This window comes from Dipodomys spectabilis, unplaced genomic scaffold, assembly GCF_019054845.1.
Source record: "Dipodomys spectabilis isolate Male_0828 unplaced genomic scaffold, ASM1905484v1 ptg000373l, whole genome shotgun sequence".
NCBI classification, from domain to species: domain Eukaryota; kingdom Metazoa; phylum Chordata; class Mammalia; order Rodentia; family Heteromyidae; genus Dipodomys; species Dipodomys spectabilis.
In genome coordinates this window covers 86,509-105,181 of record NW_024871050.1, presented here as the reverse complement: position 1 = coordinate 105,181, position 18,673 = coordinate 86,509, and the positions used below count along the sequence as shown (strand labels likewise).

Below are 18,673 nucleotides of genomic sequence, written 5' to 3'. Positions count from 1 at the left end.
TATATCCCAGCCCATTTAAAAATTATTCTTTTGAGATGCTTATTTTCTGATTGTATCATCATTTTCACAGTTACTAATTTATCTTTCAATATTAAAAATTGTTGCTCTTGTTAATTGGGTTATCTGGTTGCCCTGAAATACTATTCATATAGGGAGATGGGAATAAATCTTTCCTTTTCCTTCTTGTAATTGACAGATTTCAAGATAAGATGTTAGTAAAGCTTTAGGGGATACTTTCTTTCTTTTTATTTAGTTTATAGACAGAGATGTTGAGGCTCAGAGATGTCAAATAAATTATTCTTGGTTCAAAATAGCTATTAAGGAGTTGAAATGCTATTCAATCCTGTATTTCTTGGCACTTTACCCTACCACCCCTAGTTGTGCACAGTTAGAGAATACAGCTATAAACATTTCTGCATGCTTTGCCTCTGAGGCTCAAGAATACTCCTTAGCAGGCATTCTGAACTATGTAAACATTCAGTACCTAAGAACAGTAGCTCCAAATAGAGGTGCTGGCCTGGACAAGCAAGGAGCTGGGAAAAGCCAGAAAATGTGTTAGAGTGTTTAGTGGGAGAGACTTTTGGACATCCTATTTTGTGTTTAAGACTACAACCAGAGTGTGAGTCACTCTAAGTTATGATTGATCAGATACACAGGACAAGAACAATTTGGAGAGTGGTCAGATGCTTAGATGTCTTAACATCTTAATTTTCCTGAAGTGCTCCTAGTTCTCTTGTCTCCTTCCCCACTGCCACTCCAGATTTGAGGGAACAATTTAGCTAACAGCTTAAACCTTTAGCAATTCCTTTGCCCCATTTGGTTGTGTAACTATTGACTCAAAGAAGGAACATTTTTCTATGACGTTTTATATCCCAGCAAAACAACATTTTTTAAAATGTTCTATATTTTACTTCTTTTACCAATATGGTCGCTTATGTTACAAATAAATGGACAGATGAGATACCCAAAAATTGCAAGTGGGAAAGTTTAGTGACCAGAGGCCCTGGATGTAGCCGTGGATGTACCTCCAAATAAAGAAGACCTAAGCCGGGCGCTGGTGGCTCACGCCTGTAATCCTAGCTACTCAGGAGGCTGAGATCTGAGGATCGCGGTTCAAAGCCAGCCGGGGCAGGAAAGACCGTGAGACTCCTACCTCCAATAAACCACCAGAAAACCGGAAGTGGCGCTGTAGCTCAAGTGGTAGAGCGCTCGCCTTGAGCTGAAGAGCTGAGGGACAGCGCCCAGGCCCAGAGTTCAAGCCCCACGACCGACAAAAAAAAAAAAAAAAGAAGACCCACCCTTCTGATAAGCCAGACCTGTTTCAAAATTCCTTAAGCACTTGCATTTTATACATGAAACAGGGAAGTGCATACTGCTACTACCCTTATTTACTTAATGTGGGCTGTAGTTTACCCCTTGGAAAGCTGGCTTAGCTGCAAGCAAAGATCCTCTGATGTAGTAATCTAAAAGAAATAGGAGCCGGGCACCGGTGGCCTTTAATCCTAGCTACTTAGGAGGTTGAGATCCGAGGATCGAGGTTCAAAGCCAGCCCAGGCAGCAAGGTCCATAAGACTCTTATCTCTAATTAACCACCAGAAAACTGGAAGTGGTTCTGTGGCTCTAGTGGTCGAGTGCTTGCCTTGAGCTGAAGAGATCAGGGTGAGTGCCCAGGCCCAGAGTTCAAGCCCCACGACCGACCCCCATCCCCCCCAAAAAAAGAAATAGGAAAACAATTCTGTAATTTGCCTTGAGAAGATAGAGTCAGATACCAAGAATCCAGATATAAAAAGTGGTAGAGGAAGATGGAAAAATGTTCTGCCATTGACTCTTTTCTCAAATAGTTATACAAAGAATGTTTTATCATTTAGAATTGTCTCTATTTACATGTAAGAAGTAGGCTTCCTTAGATGACCCAGTGCTATCCAATAAAGCTATGTGTGATGGTAGAACTAGTGTGTATCTATGTTCCCCTGTGTGGAAACCACTAGCCATGTGGTCACTGAGCACTTAAAATGCATCAAGTACCTCCTCAAAAAACTAAAATTTCAATTTATTGGGCCGGGAAGGTGGCTCAGTGGTACAGTGTTTGCCTTACATGCATGAGGCCCTGGGTTCGATTCTTCAGCACCAGATAGACAGAAAAGGCTGGAAGTGGTGCTGCAGCTCAAGTGGTAGAACACTAGCCTTGAGCTGAAGAGCTGAGGGACAGCGTCCAGGCCCAGAGTTCAAGCCCAGGACTGGCAAAAAAAAAAAAAAAATTAAATAGTATACATAACTAGGGATATTGAATTGTGAAGATCTTCCTTGGACTCTAAACTTTTTAATCTACTCTAAGAATATATTTGTTGAGGCTATTATAGAATTGTTAAAAATCAAAGCCACTTAGTTCATTGATCTAGTGATGCATCTAATCTTGAGAAATTAGATTTGTAATGAATTAAAGGTCCAAGCCTCCTTACATAAATACAAACTTTTTTATAAGATTAATTTTAAAGGAAGATTAACCATGCTCAATATTTGGCTCGTAGATGTAAATTATATAAATTATATGTCTTAGTGGTGTTGGCTTCATGCAGCATGTAGAAGTGGTTAAGGTGATTATCTTTGTGATAATGATTTTAAACTTACGTGCTTATCTTATTGGGCCTGGTTTTGGTCTAATTTTGTTAAAATTTCCCACTGCCCATAGGCCTTGCTCAGAGTCTGGTCATGCACATACCTGGCTGTAGTGTGTTTCTCTTTGGTGAAGCTGACCTGCCTGGGAAACGCAGTCTTGTCCAGAGACGGAAGCAGCTGGGCTGGTTCACAAGGAGAAATTTCAGTGACCTTCAGCCTGATCTGGGGGCTACTCCTGCCAGAAGATGTGGTCTAACAGGTTTGGCATATGGTCTTTGTTCTACTCTATTTCATTTTCTTTTTAAACTAGATAAAGCATACTGAGTTCCCTTATTTGCTCTGTCCCTCATAATGCCAGAAGAATCACAGTGGTGATTCCTTCTAATGGTCTCCTTCTAGCTCTTACTCTGGCCTTTGTAAGCTAAACTAGTGAGTCTAGAAACTCCATCAGATGCTTGGAGGATCTTCCAGGAGCAACATAGAAGATAGATAATGATGTGACCACCAAAGAGGAAAAAGGATGAAGCTCTCACTCAGCGAACATCTTGCAGGCCAGATGTGGGTCTGAATGCTGAGTGTGACAATCACTGGGGCCTGGAGGAGTAGGGGTTTGGGTAGAGAACTGTTCTAGCTGCTAGAAAGGTATTTCACTACATTAACATCCAGTTGGGTCTCATAATTGGGTGTCAGCTCTAGGGGCACCCTTGGAGCAAAGGTTTTCTTTTCTAGAGCAAATACCAGAGGAAGGTATTTCCTTTCTCTAGCCCTCACTACTAACCCTACAGGAAAAGGCAAAGCCTTCACCTGTTACCTATACTTTACTATGCTTGAGTCTTCTGTTATTCTCAAGTACCTTCTGCAAGGGGTACAAAGTCAACCACAATCTAGTAGTCAGATTTAGGTCACACTTTTGGTAGTCTGTTAATACCTTAGCAGTTATGAAAATATCAGAAATATAAGGAATAGGAGGTAGATGAAGAGCAGAATAGAGTTTCTTATGGCATAGCTCTGCCAAAGCCTTCAGAGTCATTTATATGTTGACCTTTGATTACTAATTCCAGAATGTGATAATACCCGTAATCATGTAGAGTAGTACACGGAAGTACATAGGTTTTGAGGCATTCTACCTTGAAGAGGTTCTTAATCCACAAACCCTCTATTTTCTTATCTATAAAATGGGCTTAATTATATTATAGTATTGCAAAGTTGAAATAATGTCTGCAAAATGCCCAGTATGGTACTAAGGGATCATTCCCCCATAAAGTGGAGATTTGTAAGATTGTTATTATAGATGTTTTTCATTCAGTATTTTGTTATAAAGAAAAGAAGGAACTGATAGCTCTCAGCCAATTTGACAGGTTTTCTCATGATTTGTCTCACAAATGGAGAAGTGTAAGTTTTATGCCGGATTTTCGGAAATTGATTTCCTGGTTTCTAATTTGAGCCTCCACAAGACTGATGGGATTATGCTGTAAATGCAATCAGTTTAGTGCCAGGTGGGCTTCGAAAACTCCAGGTGGACAAGCATCCGAAGAGGCACACTGGCAGGGGAGGGGAGTGGAAGAAATGGTTTGAGCATTGGGCTAAGCAAACACTTGACTAATTCGGCTCTCATTTTTGCTGTACTATCAGATTAAATGGGTCAACATTTATGAAGAACTTTACCTGGATGTAAAAGACACATTAAGTTATATACCCAAAGCCCTGCTTTCATTCCCCAGTACCACAGGAAAAGGGTAAAAAGACCAAATGTGCTGGGTGCTGGTGGCTCACGCCTGTAATCCTAGCTACTCAGGAGTCTGAGATCTGAGGATTGCGGTTCAAAGTCAGCCCAGGCAGGAAAGTCCGTGAAACTCTTATCTCCCATAAACCACCAGAAAACTGGAAGTGGTGCTATAGCTCAAGTGGTAGAGTGCTAGCCTTGAGCTGAAGAGCTGAGGGGCAGCACTCAGGCCTAGAGTTCAAGCCCCATGACTGGCAAAAACAAAAAACAAAAAACAAATCCCCCAAAAACAAGACCAAATGCTGATATCATTACAGATCAGATTTAGTCTCTCAAGAGAAATCTTGATATGTCAGTAATTATTTAAAACAAAGTGAACATCACTCCCCAGTCTCATCTATTAATTTGCTTTAGTTGAGATACTCTGTACTTGTCCATCATTACTTATATTGTTTGATTTGAAATCCACAACCCATAGGCATTTCCAAATTTTTTTCTACTTTTGCTTTACATGGAGATCCGTGATTTATATACTGCATAACATAAAAATTTGCAAATCCCAAGTTAAAATTTTGAGATGCCAAAACTGGCACAAAAGTGTTTAAAGATATTTAGGGGCTGGGAAGGTGGCTCAGTGGAGAGCGCTTGCCTTGCATGCATGAGGCCCTGAGTTCGATTCCTCAGCACCACATAAGCAAAAAGAAAAAAGCCAGAAATGGCACTGTGGTTCAAGTGGTAGAACGCTAGTCTTGAGCTGAAGAGCTAAGGGCCAGCGCCCAGGCCCAGAGTTCAGGCCCCTCGACCGGACCCAAAAATAAGTAAGTAAATAAATAAATAAAAATAAAGATATTTTAAAGGTAATATTTAATACTCCCAATGATGCCATTAGAGGAATTCATATTGCCAATGGTAGCATAAATTGATATAAACTCTTTGAAAGTGAGTTCATTACATGTACCAGGAGTATTAAAAATATGCATAACCGCCTCTCAGGAATGGTGGTTTTAATGATAAATCTTGAGAAAATATTAGTATATGTATTTGTATATAAAAGTAGGCTTATGAAAATATTATTGATCATAACAAATACTCAAAACAATGTATATGTTTATTATTTGGAACTAACTAAGCAAACTGTGACATGCCCCCAAGTATGAAGTTTAAAATTTTTGGACATGGAAATTATAATCAAATATAATATAGAGAGAATCTATGCTTAATTAGTGAGTGCAATAATATTTATTAAGTAACCTGTCAGGAGTATCCCCAGTGGGCAAATTAGAATTTTGATATTCTCTAAGAAATTGCATTGTATAGTTGGAGTGAAGAGATAGACAATAGGTAACAAGCTTAATAAATAAATTAATTTCATAGTGGGTTAGAAAATAGTGCTGTAGATAAAGAGGAAAAAAACAGAACAAGGACAGAAAGAGTGCTGGTGTAAACAGTGGTTTTAAGTGGAATGATTCAAATTAGGCTTCATGGAAAAGGCAACATTGGAATAGAATGGGATGAGTTTAGGCAGAAGGAATATCCAGTGTTTTAACATTAGATAAGAGATAGATAGATAGATAGATAGAATATGCTTATGTTTTATTTATGTTATATGTAAGAAAAACAGTCTTAAAGCTTTTAACTTATTTTGTCTAAGTCAATATTATGATTATTTCTATCATCTTTTTTGAAGGACAGTTATTAAGGTTGAATCAGTAGTAACCGTTATCAAGTTAGACTTCATTCATCCAGGTTAGGCTTGTTTTTTTAAAAAATTTTGTTGTCAAGATATACAGAGCGGTTACAGTTACATACATAAGGTAATGGGTACATTTCTTGTCAAACATTGTTACCCCCTCTCTTGCTTTTCTCCTACTTTCCCTCCCCCCAATTCTCCCTCCTAAGTTGTAAAGTTCATTTCCAACATGTTGTCTTGTGATTATGGCTGTTGCATTGGTTTGCCCTCTGTCCTTTATCTCACCATTTTATTGTTCATCTTCCCTTCCCTAATTCAGCTAAACACACACACACACACACACACACACACACACACACACACATGTTACACAGGGTACCAAATACAGTGACAACAAGGGATAAACCATGGGGAGAGAAAAGAAAACAATGTAAGAAAGAAGAAATGACTTCACATAGTACATAGTACAAAACAACAACAATAAAGAAAAACCTCTTGTTTCCATATCTTGGGGTTAATTTCACTTCATATCATCTTATATGGTAATATATACATAGTAATTGAGCTATTTTGATCCTCTTCTAGGTCTATATTAGACATATACTAATTATTACAAATAAGGGAAACCATGGGACCTATGTTTCTTTGGGTCTGACTTATCACTTGACATGACTTTCTCCAAGTCTTTCCATTTCCTTATGAATGGGGCCATCTCATTCTTTCTGATGGAAGCATAGAATTCCATTATATATATACATATATATCACATTTTCTTGATCCATTCATCTACTGAGGGGCATCTGAGTTGGTTCCATATCTTAGCTATGGTAAATAATGCTGCAATGAACATGGTTGTGCTGATAGCTTTAGTATGGCCTTGTTTGTGGTCATTTGAATAAATACCCAGAAGTGGGATTGCTAGATCATAGGAGAGTTCTATGTGTAGTTTTTTTGAGGAACCTCTTGACTGCTTTCCAGAGTGGGTGAACAAGTTTACACTTCCACCAACAGTGCAGTAATGTTCCCTTTTGGCCATATCCCCTCCAGCATCTGTTGTTATTAGATTTCTTGATAATGACCATTCTAACTGGGTGAGGTGGAATCTCAATATTGTTTTGATTTGCATTTCATTTATGGCCAGAGATGTTGAGCATTTCTTCCTGTGTCTATTAGCCATTCTTATTTCATCTTCAGAAAAGGCTCTCTTTAAGTCTTTAGCCCACTTATTAATGGGGTGGTTGTTTCTTTGGGGATTTGTTTTGGGGGGATTTAATTTTTTGAGTTCTAACTATATTTTAGCTATGAGGCCCTTGATAGTTGTATGGCTAGTAAAGATCTTCTCTCAGTCTGTGGGCTTTCTATTGATCTTGCTAGCTATGTCCTTTGCCATGCAGAAGCTCTGCAGTTTCATGCAATTCCATTTGTCCAACCTTTCTTTGATTTGTTGTCTCTCTGGGTCTTTGTTAAGAAAGTTTTAACCTGTGCCAAGGAGCCCTAGTATTTCTCCTATTCCTTCCTGCTTTTACCTCAAGATCTTTGATCCATTTGGAATTGATTCTGGTGCAGGGTGATATGTAAGGATCTAACTTTAGTTTTCTACAGGTTTTTAACCTGTTTTTCTTCCATCCTATTTTTTTTTTGCTTGAAGATTAGGTGGTCATAGGTCTGCAGGTTCATTTCTGGGTCTTCAGTTCTATTCCATCCGTCTTCAGGCCTGTTCTTGTGCCAGTATCAAGCTGTTTTTATTACTATAGCTTTGTAATAGAGTTTGAAGTTTGGTATTGATATTTCTCCAGCACTGTTCTTTCTGCTAAGAATTGTTTTTGCTATTCGGGGTCTTTTATTATTCCATATGAATTTTTGGATTGCATCCTCTGTTTCATTAAAGAATGATGTTGGGATGTTGACAGGGATTATGGGATATTGATAGGGATTACATTGAATTTATAGATAGCCTTTGACAGTATTGCCATTTTCATGATGTTAATTCTCCCAATCCAGAAGCATGGGAGGTTTTTCCACTTCCTTAGTTCAGCTTTAGTTTCCTCTTTCAAGTTTTTAAGGTTTTCATCATAGAGGTCCTTCACTTCTTTGGTTGAGTTAATTGCAAGATATTTTACTTGGTGGGAGGGCTATGACAAAAGGAGTTGCTTTTCTGATTTCATCCTAATTCTTCTCATTGTTGACATACAGAAAAGACAGGTTAATACAACTTTTTCTCCAGATGTCTTTTCTTCACTAATACGTGTCAATAAAGAGTAGGAACCTTAGCTTGTTGAGGAAACATGAAAATTTTGAGTTGCCAATTGCAAGCAAATCATTGTTCATACCTCATTTAATAGATTTTACAAAAGAGCACTTAAGGGAGTAATTAAGGGAGTAATTAGTTTCAGATATTCCACAAGCCATATAATAATTCTAGTTTAATGCCTTTAATTGAAATCTTAGATAACTTTAATGGCACATATTATTCCTTAAAAGATTCCACCAGAAAGGAGTTAATTGATTTCACCTACTGACGTAAAACTTATATTCCTCTCTCATTAGGGTAGACATGGTATTCATCTAATTTTTCAATAAATTTATTTGCCAATATTATGATTTCTCTATTTTTTATTTTTAATTGCCATATATACTTTTCTAATTTTGTGTTTTTCCTCTTTTTTGGGGTGTGTGTGTCATGTCAGTATTTCCCAACATATTTTTTTTTCATTCCTCCCACCAAAACAGAAAAATTTTGGTGTATTGTGTCTATGTTTATTTCTTTTTCTGAAAAAATTAACTGGAAATTATTGGTGCTATTAACAAAGCCATTGTGAACATTCCAGTGACACACTAATTTATACCGTACCTATAGGAAGCAGAGTCTACAGAGGAACAGGTAGTTTTGGAGTTCCCAAAGAATATTATAAATAGAAGAGGAAAAAAAGGAAATCAAGAGATGCTTAACATTCTTAGTGCCAAACACCCAGTATCTTTTTCAGGCAAGTTCCTTCTAAAAGTCTGCAGTTGCCAGCTACTGTGGAATAGAATTAAGGGCAAAGCAGTAATAGTTGATACTTTTAAGTCTATAACTAAAGACCGTGTACATATATATTTAAAACCCTACACACTTATGAGATAATTTAAACATTGCTTTCTGTTTCACTGTATGAATATCTTGGATTTATGAATCATCACTTAAAATACAGAGAAATTATTTTGAATTTTAGTTTCACATGATGCCTTAGGAATCATTCATGAAGGTCATTGGCACCTCTTGGAATCAGGAATTTTTGTTTGGTTATTTATATCGCTTATTGAGTGCTGTGCTTGCCAATCCTTTCTACAAATAAGAAATGTATTGTCAGACATGTTTCTTGACATAGAATAATCCAGCTTTAACACACCAAGATGTTTTACCTGGTCTTTGGAAAATAATTCCTAATTTTAATATGACTTCTGTCTTAAGGAGCCTTTTAAAAACCACAACTTATTATTTTCTGATGCTTGGCAGTAAGTTGACTTGTGATGCTAATGAGTAACTAACTTTGGAACCTGGAGACTTTGCATGAACCCAGGAACTGTATTGCTTTATGGTGGGAAAATGTAGGAATAGCCAGGTCGCCTACGAATCTCCTCATCCAGGTTGGCATCATCTCATATTAATGTCTGCCCACTTCTACAATTGCCTTAGTTCTGAGTTACTGTTACTTTAAAATATTTAAAGTCAATATATTGAGGTTCTTGGTTCTTCCCAGAGCTGGAAAACATCACAACCAGCTGAGTACCTGCAATAGTTTCTTTAGTTGAAATGAATTCAGTCCCATGGAGAAGAAATCCCAGCACTGTGGAACATGGTTTTTACTTAGCTTTGTTTTCAATGGATTTGGTTATGTGAATGACTATCATCCATCCTACCTACAATGGGAGCACTGAAGTTAGCAATTACGTTTGTTCTATGGCTTCAGACATTAAATATCGTTTCAGCTGTGGTTTCTCTTTAGTCCATGTTCTAAAAAATTGAAAGCACAAATAGGCAATGATAGTGAATTGCTTTTGGAGAAATAAGTGGCTTTATTTTTGACCCTGCATTCTGAGTCTGGTGCTTTTCTCTGCTTGTTACTCTGACACAAAGTGCACCTTTGGGAAAGAGTTTACCTTATTTTGTGTTTTCATATTCAGCAACCTGAAAGTTTCCTGGCACTCCACAGGTTTTCAGTGAAAAAAATTCCCCTATTGTCACTGTATTTGATTTTGGTACCCTGCATCTTCTATATGCATTTATCTAATTTGGGGAGGGGAATAACAAAATGCTGAAACAAGGACACAGAATGACCCCTAGAAACAATGATAATCACAAGACACTGTGTTGGAAACAGGAGATGGAGGAGGGACAGGATAGTAGGAGAAAAACAAAGGAGGGGGTAACAAATGTTTGACAAGAAATGTTCTCATTACCTTACTCATGTAACTGTTACACCCCTGTACAGCATCTTTACAATGAAATAATTTTTTAAAAAGTATTTAATGAGGGAGTTGATTGAAGGGATCTGTTTATTCAAACAGTAACATAATTCATAAATTTTAAGTTTTTGTCTTCAGATATGAGAGAACTTATTTTTCAAATTCAGAAAATGGTCAAATTTATACAGTCTTCTGTGTGCATCTGTAAAGGATAGCTACCAAAGAGGTGGCAGATGAAATAAATCAAATTTCTGAAGACATCATTGAGAAACTCCTGACCTAAAATGGAACATTTCTATGACGTGAAATATATTGAATCTTTTCCCCTTTCATTGATCCCAAACAGTAGTATCTGGAACTATTTCTGAGAATGATTTTGAAGGGAAAGACATGCATGTGTTTCTTCATTTTTCTAATGGGCCTTTCACTATTGTTTTGTCTGAATGCAGTTTTTTATTTGTGTTATTCCAGACGTGGTCCCACCACAAGCATCTTTAAACCAGACATTAATAGCATAGTTCACAGTCATTACTGTCAGTGCTCAAACACAAATATTACATTTGTGTTTGTAAAAGCTACACATCAGATGTTAATTAAGTGCATTTGGTTTTTTTCTGCCTAAACAATCTGGCATAAAGGGTTTACATTTATATCAGTTCACCATAAGGTCTCTACAATATCTGAATCACCAGACATAGAGTATATGATAAATACAGTGTTTCCACACAAGAAAAATAGCAGAATTGTCAGGCAAACATCAGGCTTGTTATATTTCCCTGTGAAATAATAGCAACTAAATCTCAGTTTCTTTTTCCCCCTTTTGATTAAAAAAAGTATTTAACTAGGAGTAAACACCAATATTTAGAATGATAATTTTTTCCATTAAAGAACACATGGAAAGTGAAATCATATGAGAGATTTTTTCCTCCTTGTTTTTAGCTTGCTTCAGGGCGTTGTGACAGTTGTGTTGGAATAAAATTGGAATTTCAGCCTTGCAGAGAAGGGATTCATGCTGCCAATCTACGGCAAGCAGGAGAGGAGTGAAACCACAAACTGAGAAACAAACTTTCACATCAGGCTTCTAATTTTAGAGCAAATTTTTTTTAAAAAATGAATTGCTTTCATTAAATGACATTTAACTAGAAATATAATTTGTTGGGATTAATTATCTCTCACTTAAAATACCTTCTTAGTAGGTTTAAATTAACATATAAAATTAAATTCGGCATTTAAATTAGGTCAATGGGACTGTTGGATGTAAGTGTAGAATATGATTCTGTGTAATTACATCACTCTATTGGCTTTGACTTGGAAGGATTAAATGGAGGAAATTGGAAAAACATGAATTTGGGACAAAACGAAAAAGGAAGGGAATTTTCTTTTCTTTCTTCTGCCCCTTCCTTTCTGCTGAAAGAAATGATCATGCCTTATAAAACCTTCCCAGAAGAGACTTCCACTTTGATTAGAAACACTTCAGAGTCATTGACTATCTCTCCTATAGTCATTGACTATCTCCCTATTCAGTCCATGAATGAGATATAGCAATAAAAGAAAATTAAATTATTGTGTAAATAAAGTTTAATAGAAGAATTTAAAACCACATATCCAGGGCTTATGAGAAAAATGATTCTTTAATATTAATCACTTGCCTTTTATTTTATTTAAAAGAACAATCTAATTTTTTGTCTTTAATTTTTCTAAAAAACAGTGACTAATGTATACTGTTGAAAGGATTTTAAAAGCAATGTTTCTTTTTACTCAATCAGTGTTGAGAAATAGTATATGTATATACTTTATGGAAATCCTAGAGATAGGGATTAATACCTAAATTTGTTCTGTCTTTCATGATTTCTCTTATGAGTTCATGGTTAGCAATGAGTTCATTAATTAGCAAGAAAGATCAGTGTTGGAAATTCTACTAGTAATAGGATAGTTATTAAATACATAGTAGTGGAAGACACCTGGGTGAATGCTGGGGGTGAATTCAGGAAGAAATCCCATGACTGCAGGGATTAAATGAGCCATGTCATGATGATGTGGAAGAAGAGCTCTTGGTCCACACAAAGTGGACTTGAAAGTGACTTGGTCCCCAAAGCTGATAAACTACATGTGACAGTGTGACTGTTGACTGAGCATATTAGAGCTATGGAATAACAAAGAACAAGAATACAGCTGTATACATTTGACATGTGTTTTCAGTAGGTGTGCTGACTATAATCCATGTACCCATGTGTATATCCTCTTCAGCCAAACCCCAGTGTGATCCAGCTCTTCACTGGAGTCATGGTATAAATGTCACCATTTTCTGAGTTAGAAGAGAATGTATAGATCAGATCTTAAATGACACTATACACAGTGTTACCTGGAAGAGGAGGAAAATAACAACTCTGGATATTGTTCTTATATGACAAAATTCTAGTTAAAGTCTGTGAAATGTTAAAACTGATGGAATTCTCCAAGATATTTAAGGTGATCCATGTATGAGAAAGAAAGAGAGAGAGAGAGATTATAAAGAAATTTACTTTTTATAAAGTCAGTATTATGGAAAAATATTATAACCTAATTTATTCTTGAAAATCCCCAGTAGAAAGAGGCCAAGCCTCGTAAGTTGAAATGTTTCTGTATGTACATGAGTAGGAAAAAGATGAAATGCCCTTGTTTATTGTGAAAATACTGTACAGAGGAGTTATAATTACACGAGCAAGGTAATGAATGCATTTCTTATCAAGTACTGTTGCCTCCTCCTTTGTTTCCCCTTCCCATCCCTTCCCATCTCCCCACCTTACCCCCTTACCCCCCACCATGCCAAAGTTGTAAAGTTCATTTTCGACATAACATACACAATGGACTTCTATGCCTCCATCAGAAAGAATGAAATGCCCTTTTTGTGCACTTTCAAATATCCATTAATTTGAGAGTAGTCAGTTTAGGCAACAAAGCCCCAAACTACTACCAGTACAGAAAAAAGAAAACCAAGAAAGCACTTCTCTGTTAGATATGGACAGCATGAATAAGAAGTTTGAGAGAAGCAAGAAAAAGCAATGGCAATAACAGAGCTGAAACAGTAGCTCAGGAATTGTCATATGCTGAAGATGAGGTCAGCCTTTAACCCCATTAGTCCCTTGTCAACTTTGCTTTTAGAAATGTTAGATTCCCTTAGAAATGTTAGGTTCCCCCCAAGGAGGAAACTGCTAACCTAAGCTTTTTATACCAATGCTAATTTAACCAAGTTGTCCATCTTGTAATATAAACTATAATTAAAGCTGTGCTATTTCTGTAATGTGAGCTACACTATCCCTGAGGCAAAGGAAATTGGGACATTTGTCCCAGAGCTCTAGACTAACAGGCTTCTTTCTGCTTGGCAATGGCAAACCCAGTCTCTGGAGGAGATGAGGATAAAACAAAGAGGTGGATGGGGAGGAGATGAGGATAAAAGAAAGAGGTGTCTGGGTGCTGGTGGTGGCTCATGCCTATAATCCTAGCTACTCGGGAAGCTGAGATCTGAGGGTCGCGGTTCAAAGCCAGCCCAGGCAGGAAAGTCCATGAGACTCTCCAATTAAACACTCTCCAATTATCTACAATTAACCACCAGAAAATTGAAAGTGGTGCTGTGGCTCAAGTGGTAGAGCACTAGCCTTGAGCTGAAGAGCTTAGGAGAGCACCCAGGCCCAGAGTTCAAGCCCCATGACCGACAAAAAAGAAAGAAAAAGAAAGGAAGAAAGGAAGGAAGGAAGGAAGGGAGGGAGGAAGGGAGGGAGGGATGGAGGGAGGGAGGGAGGGAGGAAGGGAGGGAGGAAGGAAGGAAAGAAGGAAGGAATAAAGAGGTATTCCATTAAGTTGTGAAAAAAAAAGATATGAAGTTTGTAAACACATGATACTCAAAACCCAGCAAGGAAGGAAGGAAGGAAGGAAGGAAGGAAGGAAGGAAGGAAGGAAGGAAGGAAGGAAGGAAGGAAGGAAGGAAGGAAGGAAGGAAGGAAGGGAAGGAAGGAAGGAAGGGAAGAAAGGAAGGAAGGGAAGGAAGGAAGGAAGAAAGAGGTATTCCATTAAGTTGTGAAAAAAAAAAAGATATGAAGTTTGTAAACACATGATACTCAAAACCCAGCCAAACTCCTATCATCACTACTCTTCTTAATTTCAAGGATATCAATGTCCTTCTTTCCTAACCAAGACGGGTATTAAGGTTCATTTTGGCCTAGTGTTTGTTTGTCTAATTCAATGATTAAAGGTGTTTGGAGAGCCAAGCATCGGTGGCTCATGCCTGTAATCCTAGCTGCTCAGAAAGCTGCCATCTCAGATCACATCTGAGAATTTGAGGCTGACACTGAAGCCAGCCTGGGCAGAAAAAGGTCCTGTGAGACTCTTATTGCCAGTTAACCACTCAAAAACTAGTAGTGGAGCTGTGGCTCAAAGTGGTAAAGTGCTAGCCTTGAACAAATGAGCTCAGGGACAGTGCCCAGGCCTTGAGTTCCAGCCCCACAACTGACAAAAAAAAGGTGTTTGGAGTCTAGCAGGTGGATATAGAGGTATGATTTATCATTGTCTCTAAAACCTGTAGCCCTGACATTGAATTCCATATTCTGAAGAGATTGACCTTAGAGATGAATGAAAGCGAAAGGTCTGTTACTGTTGATGATACTTAATTCTATATGTGGTTTCTTTTCTCCAATGGCCTTTTGGAATGTATGGACTCTTTAATTCTTGTGGAAACCAACATCACCTGCTTGTAGCTTACATAATACTGTTAACAAAACACGAAAGAGATTTTTAGGAAATTCTGAAGTTGACCATGAGGAATATTTATACTATTGTAGGGGAAAATACAAGAAATTTCTTTGATTAAAAGTGGTGGAAGAATAGAAGCTTACATGCAAGGCTTTTACTCTGCTTGATTAAGATGCTTTTCTAATGATTTAGGTGTTGGTGCCAGTCTATATGTGATGAACTGCAACGTTACCATAGATTCCCATGACTTGTCAGCAGGAAGAGAGATTGCTACTGCAATTCGAGGCTCAAATCCACATGGACTGAAGGGTGTCCAAGCAATGGCTTTTCCCCATGAAGGGAAAATTGAGATTGCTTGCAATGTAGAGAGTTTTGAAGACCATGAAGCTACAGAGAGCTCAGAAGACACTCAGTATGTGGCTTACAATGTCCTTGGGCACCAGTATACTTATGTGTCTCCTCATTACATAGAAGCTCAAGTTAAAAAGTTGGCAAATGATCGGGGAATTGGTACCATAGGAAGAGCATTGGTTGGATTTACACCCCAAGAGTGCAAGAAGTGTGCTGAATATGCTATAAAGGAAAATATTGGGGAATTCTGGAAGATTCGAGAAGGTGTTTTCATGTGATCCCATCTTCACTGAAAATTTAATCAAAAATATCAGTTATTATCAAGATTCATTTTGGTTATTGAGGGTGAGAAGCAGACACAGAGAACGAGGAAGCATCTTCAGATGTTTATTTTGTTTAGAATTGTTCACCATCACTTGTACTGATTTTAGTCATCATTAAAATTTCATGCAAGCTTTTTCTATGTTTAAGTGGATTAGATACCATTCTGACATACATGGATAAGGTGACTGTGACTGTGAAAGATCAAATTATCTTTGATTTTTGTGAATAAAAATAAATATGGATTTGATTTTGGCTGTCCTGAACTCTTCATTTTCATACTCTGTTTCAACTCTCAATGTTCTTTGATTAATCATTATTTAAGATGTGAGTAAAAAATAAAGTACCAAGCAACTAAGAAAAGGGGAGAAATGTAAAAAATAAAAATTTCCATTCAAATCATCATTGTCTTTTTTTGTCTTGCATGCAACTTTTTAGATAACTTATCCTTTGACTTAAGGTATATTCCACAAGCTAGATTTATCTAATTTTTATGTTTATATAGGAAGATGACATGGAGGTTTACGGAAGGATTTCAAGAAAGCATTTATCTTTTTTGGAATTCAAATAGAATTTTTTTAAGATTTAGTGACTCTACTACTTTTGAACAAAAAGAACTAGTAAAAGAAAATTTATATGAAATAAATAAAATGTGTAGGAAGCTACTCATTGATTTTGGCAATTTATTAAATCTTTAGCATTGATACTGCTTTAATACAAAATGTTTTTTAGTTATCAAACACAGAGAAGACTTTTGAGCCTCTCTAAAAAGAACATGTAAGCTTCTTTTGAGGAATTAAAAATAAAAATCAGATTTATTTATAGGATCCAGTGATCTATTCTAATATGTTTTCACATATATTTATTTCTTGAGTCTGCAAAATTGAAATTCTATGGGGGTTGTCTTTTCTCTGTCCATGTAACTGCAATGAAGATAAAACTATGACATAAAGAATTTTGGTTACTTCAGTAAAAATGGAAAAGTTTGTCCTGTTAGACCCTGTGGGTCTGTTTCTCAGTCTCTGAGAGGAGGAGCCATAGAAACGAATGGTGAGTGGTGATCTACTTCGTCAGCAACCACATGGTCTCAGTGAAAGACAATTGGGCAATGCATTGGTGGGCTTGGGTTCTGGTCCTTGTACCTTGTACTTACCTTCAATGTAGCCAGAGTTCCATTCCTCATGAGCAAAATAATTCCAACCAGAACTAGGGGATGTTTTGGGGGGAATGCATTATTTTTGGTTAAGTTGCAATAAGTTGTTAATAGTCTTTACCAGTCTACTCTACAGTTTCCCGTAAAGAGATAAGAGGAGGTAAAAGCATATGATGCCCTTGATTCATTTTATGCCAGTTACTGAAAGTAACCTCCCAGGTTTCTACTACTGCATTATAGATTATAGCTTTGGGCAAGGCTTACTTAAAGCCAAACATCTATTTAATGGTACAATGTTTCAGTGATGTTAAGCAAAATGAACCCCAAGATAGGGACACAAATATCTTTTTTCTTTCTTGCTATTATTTCTAATGTATTTATAATGTACCATGTGATTTTTTTTTTGTTGCTTTGTATGTTCCTCCCCCATGGTATAACTCCTGTATTTGATATCGGTGCACTGCATCTTCTATATACACTTCTCTAATTTGGGGAGGGGAAGGGAAAAGACAAAATGCTTAAATAAGGATACAGGTTGACCCATTGTAACAATGAGATATACAAAACACTATGTTGAAAACGAATTTTACAACTTCAGCGGGGGGGGGGGGGGGGGGGGGGGAGACGATGCGGTGGGGCTAGTTGTGGAGGTGGGAGGGAAGGGATGGTAGGGGGAAAACAGAGGAGGCAACAATGCTCAATAGGAAATGTACTTATTACCTTGCTCATGTAACTGTAACCCCTCTGTACATCATTTTTACAATAAAAAACATACAAAAAACTTACAAGTAACAACGAAATCAAAGAAAACAACAAAGAAATCAACTATAAAAAAGAAAAAGAAAAATGTTCTGGAGATGGATGGTGGTGATGGCTACACAACAATATGAATATGCTTCATGATACTGAATTATATGTTTAAAAAATGAGTTAAACACTTTTTTAAAAAAACACATGTATTTACCCCACCCACAAAAGTCAAGGAAATATAAAAAATAAGCATATGAATAAAATAGCTTTACTAACTTCACACTATCAAAATTTGGCCTTCGACCCAACTTTCTATTAAAGATGTAAATTACCTCATGTCTGTAATCCGAGCTACTCAGGAGGCTGAGATCTGAGGAGTGTTGTTTGAAGCCATCATGGGCAGGAAACTCCATGAGACTCATATTTCCAACAAACTACTCAAAAAAGCCAAATGTATCACTGTGGCTCAAGTGGTAGAGCACTCACCTTGAGCCAAAGAAGCTCAGGGACAGTGTCCAAGCCTGGAGTTCAAGCCCCGGGACCAACCAAAAAAAAAAAAAAAGTAAATTGCTTTTTACCTTTTCCTTTGCTTGTCTTTCTTCTCCTTCTCACATGCTCCATCTTACTTCTTTACGGAATCTGAACCGCTGCAAATTTCTAACGTTTCCCCATGGATGGATACAATATTTTCAGTTCTTTCCATGTGTAAGCTGGTGAAAGTAGCTGTGCTATCTCCATAACAACTAAAAAGGATGATCCCATTGCATTTAGAAAATGTAATAAAATTAACTAATATATACTAATACTAACCTTTTCTCAGACTGGCCTCTTTAGAAACAGAGCAACTTTGTGTGAACATTTCTTTAGTAGTTTTTAAAAATATTACCACAGACTGAAC

The 18,673-nt window shown here is 37.1% G+C and overlaps 1 protein-coding gene across 3 annotated transcripts in view; it reads left to right on the top strand.

The window, feature by feature from the left end:
• Positions 1-16,122, top strand: part of Ftcdnl1 (formiminotransferase cyclodeaminase N-terminal like) — a 39,845-nt gene extending 23,723 nt beyond the window's left edge. For 2 of the 3 annotated variants that reach the window (XM_042667005.1, XM_042667006.1), the window contains exons 5-6: positions 2,690-2,875; positions 15,393-16,122. In XM_042667005.1, the coding sequence (XP_042522939.1) occupies positions 2,690-2,875; positions 15,393-15,829 (623 nt within the window). In that variant the 3' untranslated portion in view covers positions 15,830-16,122. The remainder of the gene's footprint in view (positions 1-2,689; positions 2,876-15,392) is intronic. The other variant, XM_042667007.1, reaches the window with a different exon arrangement.
• The last annotated feature ends 2,551 nt before the right edge of the window (positions 16,123-18,673 follow it).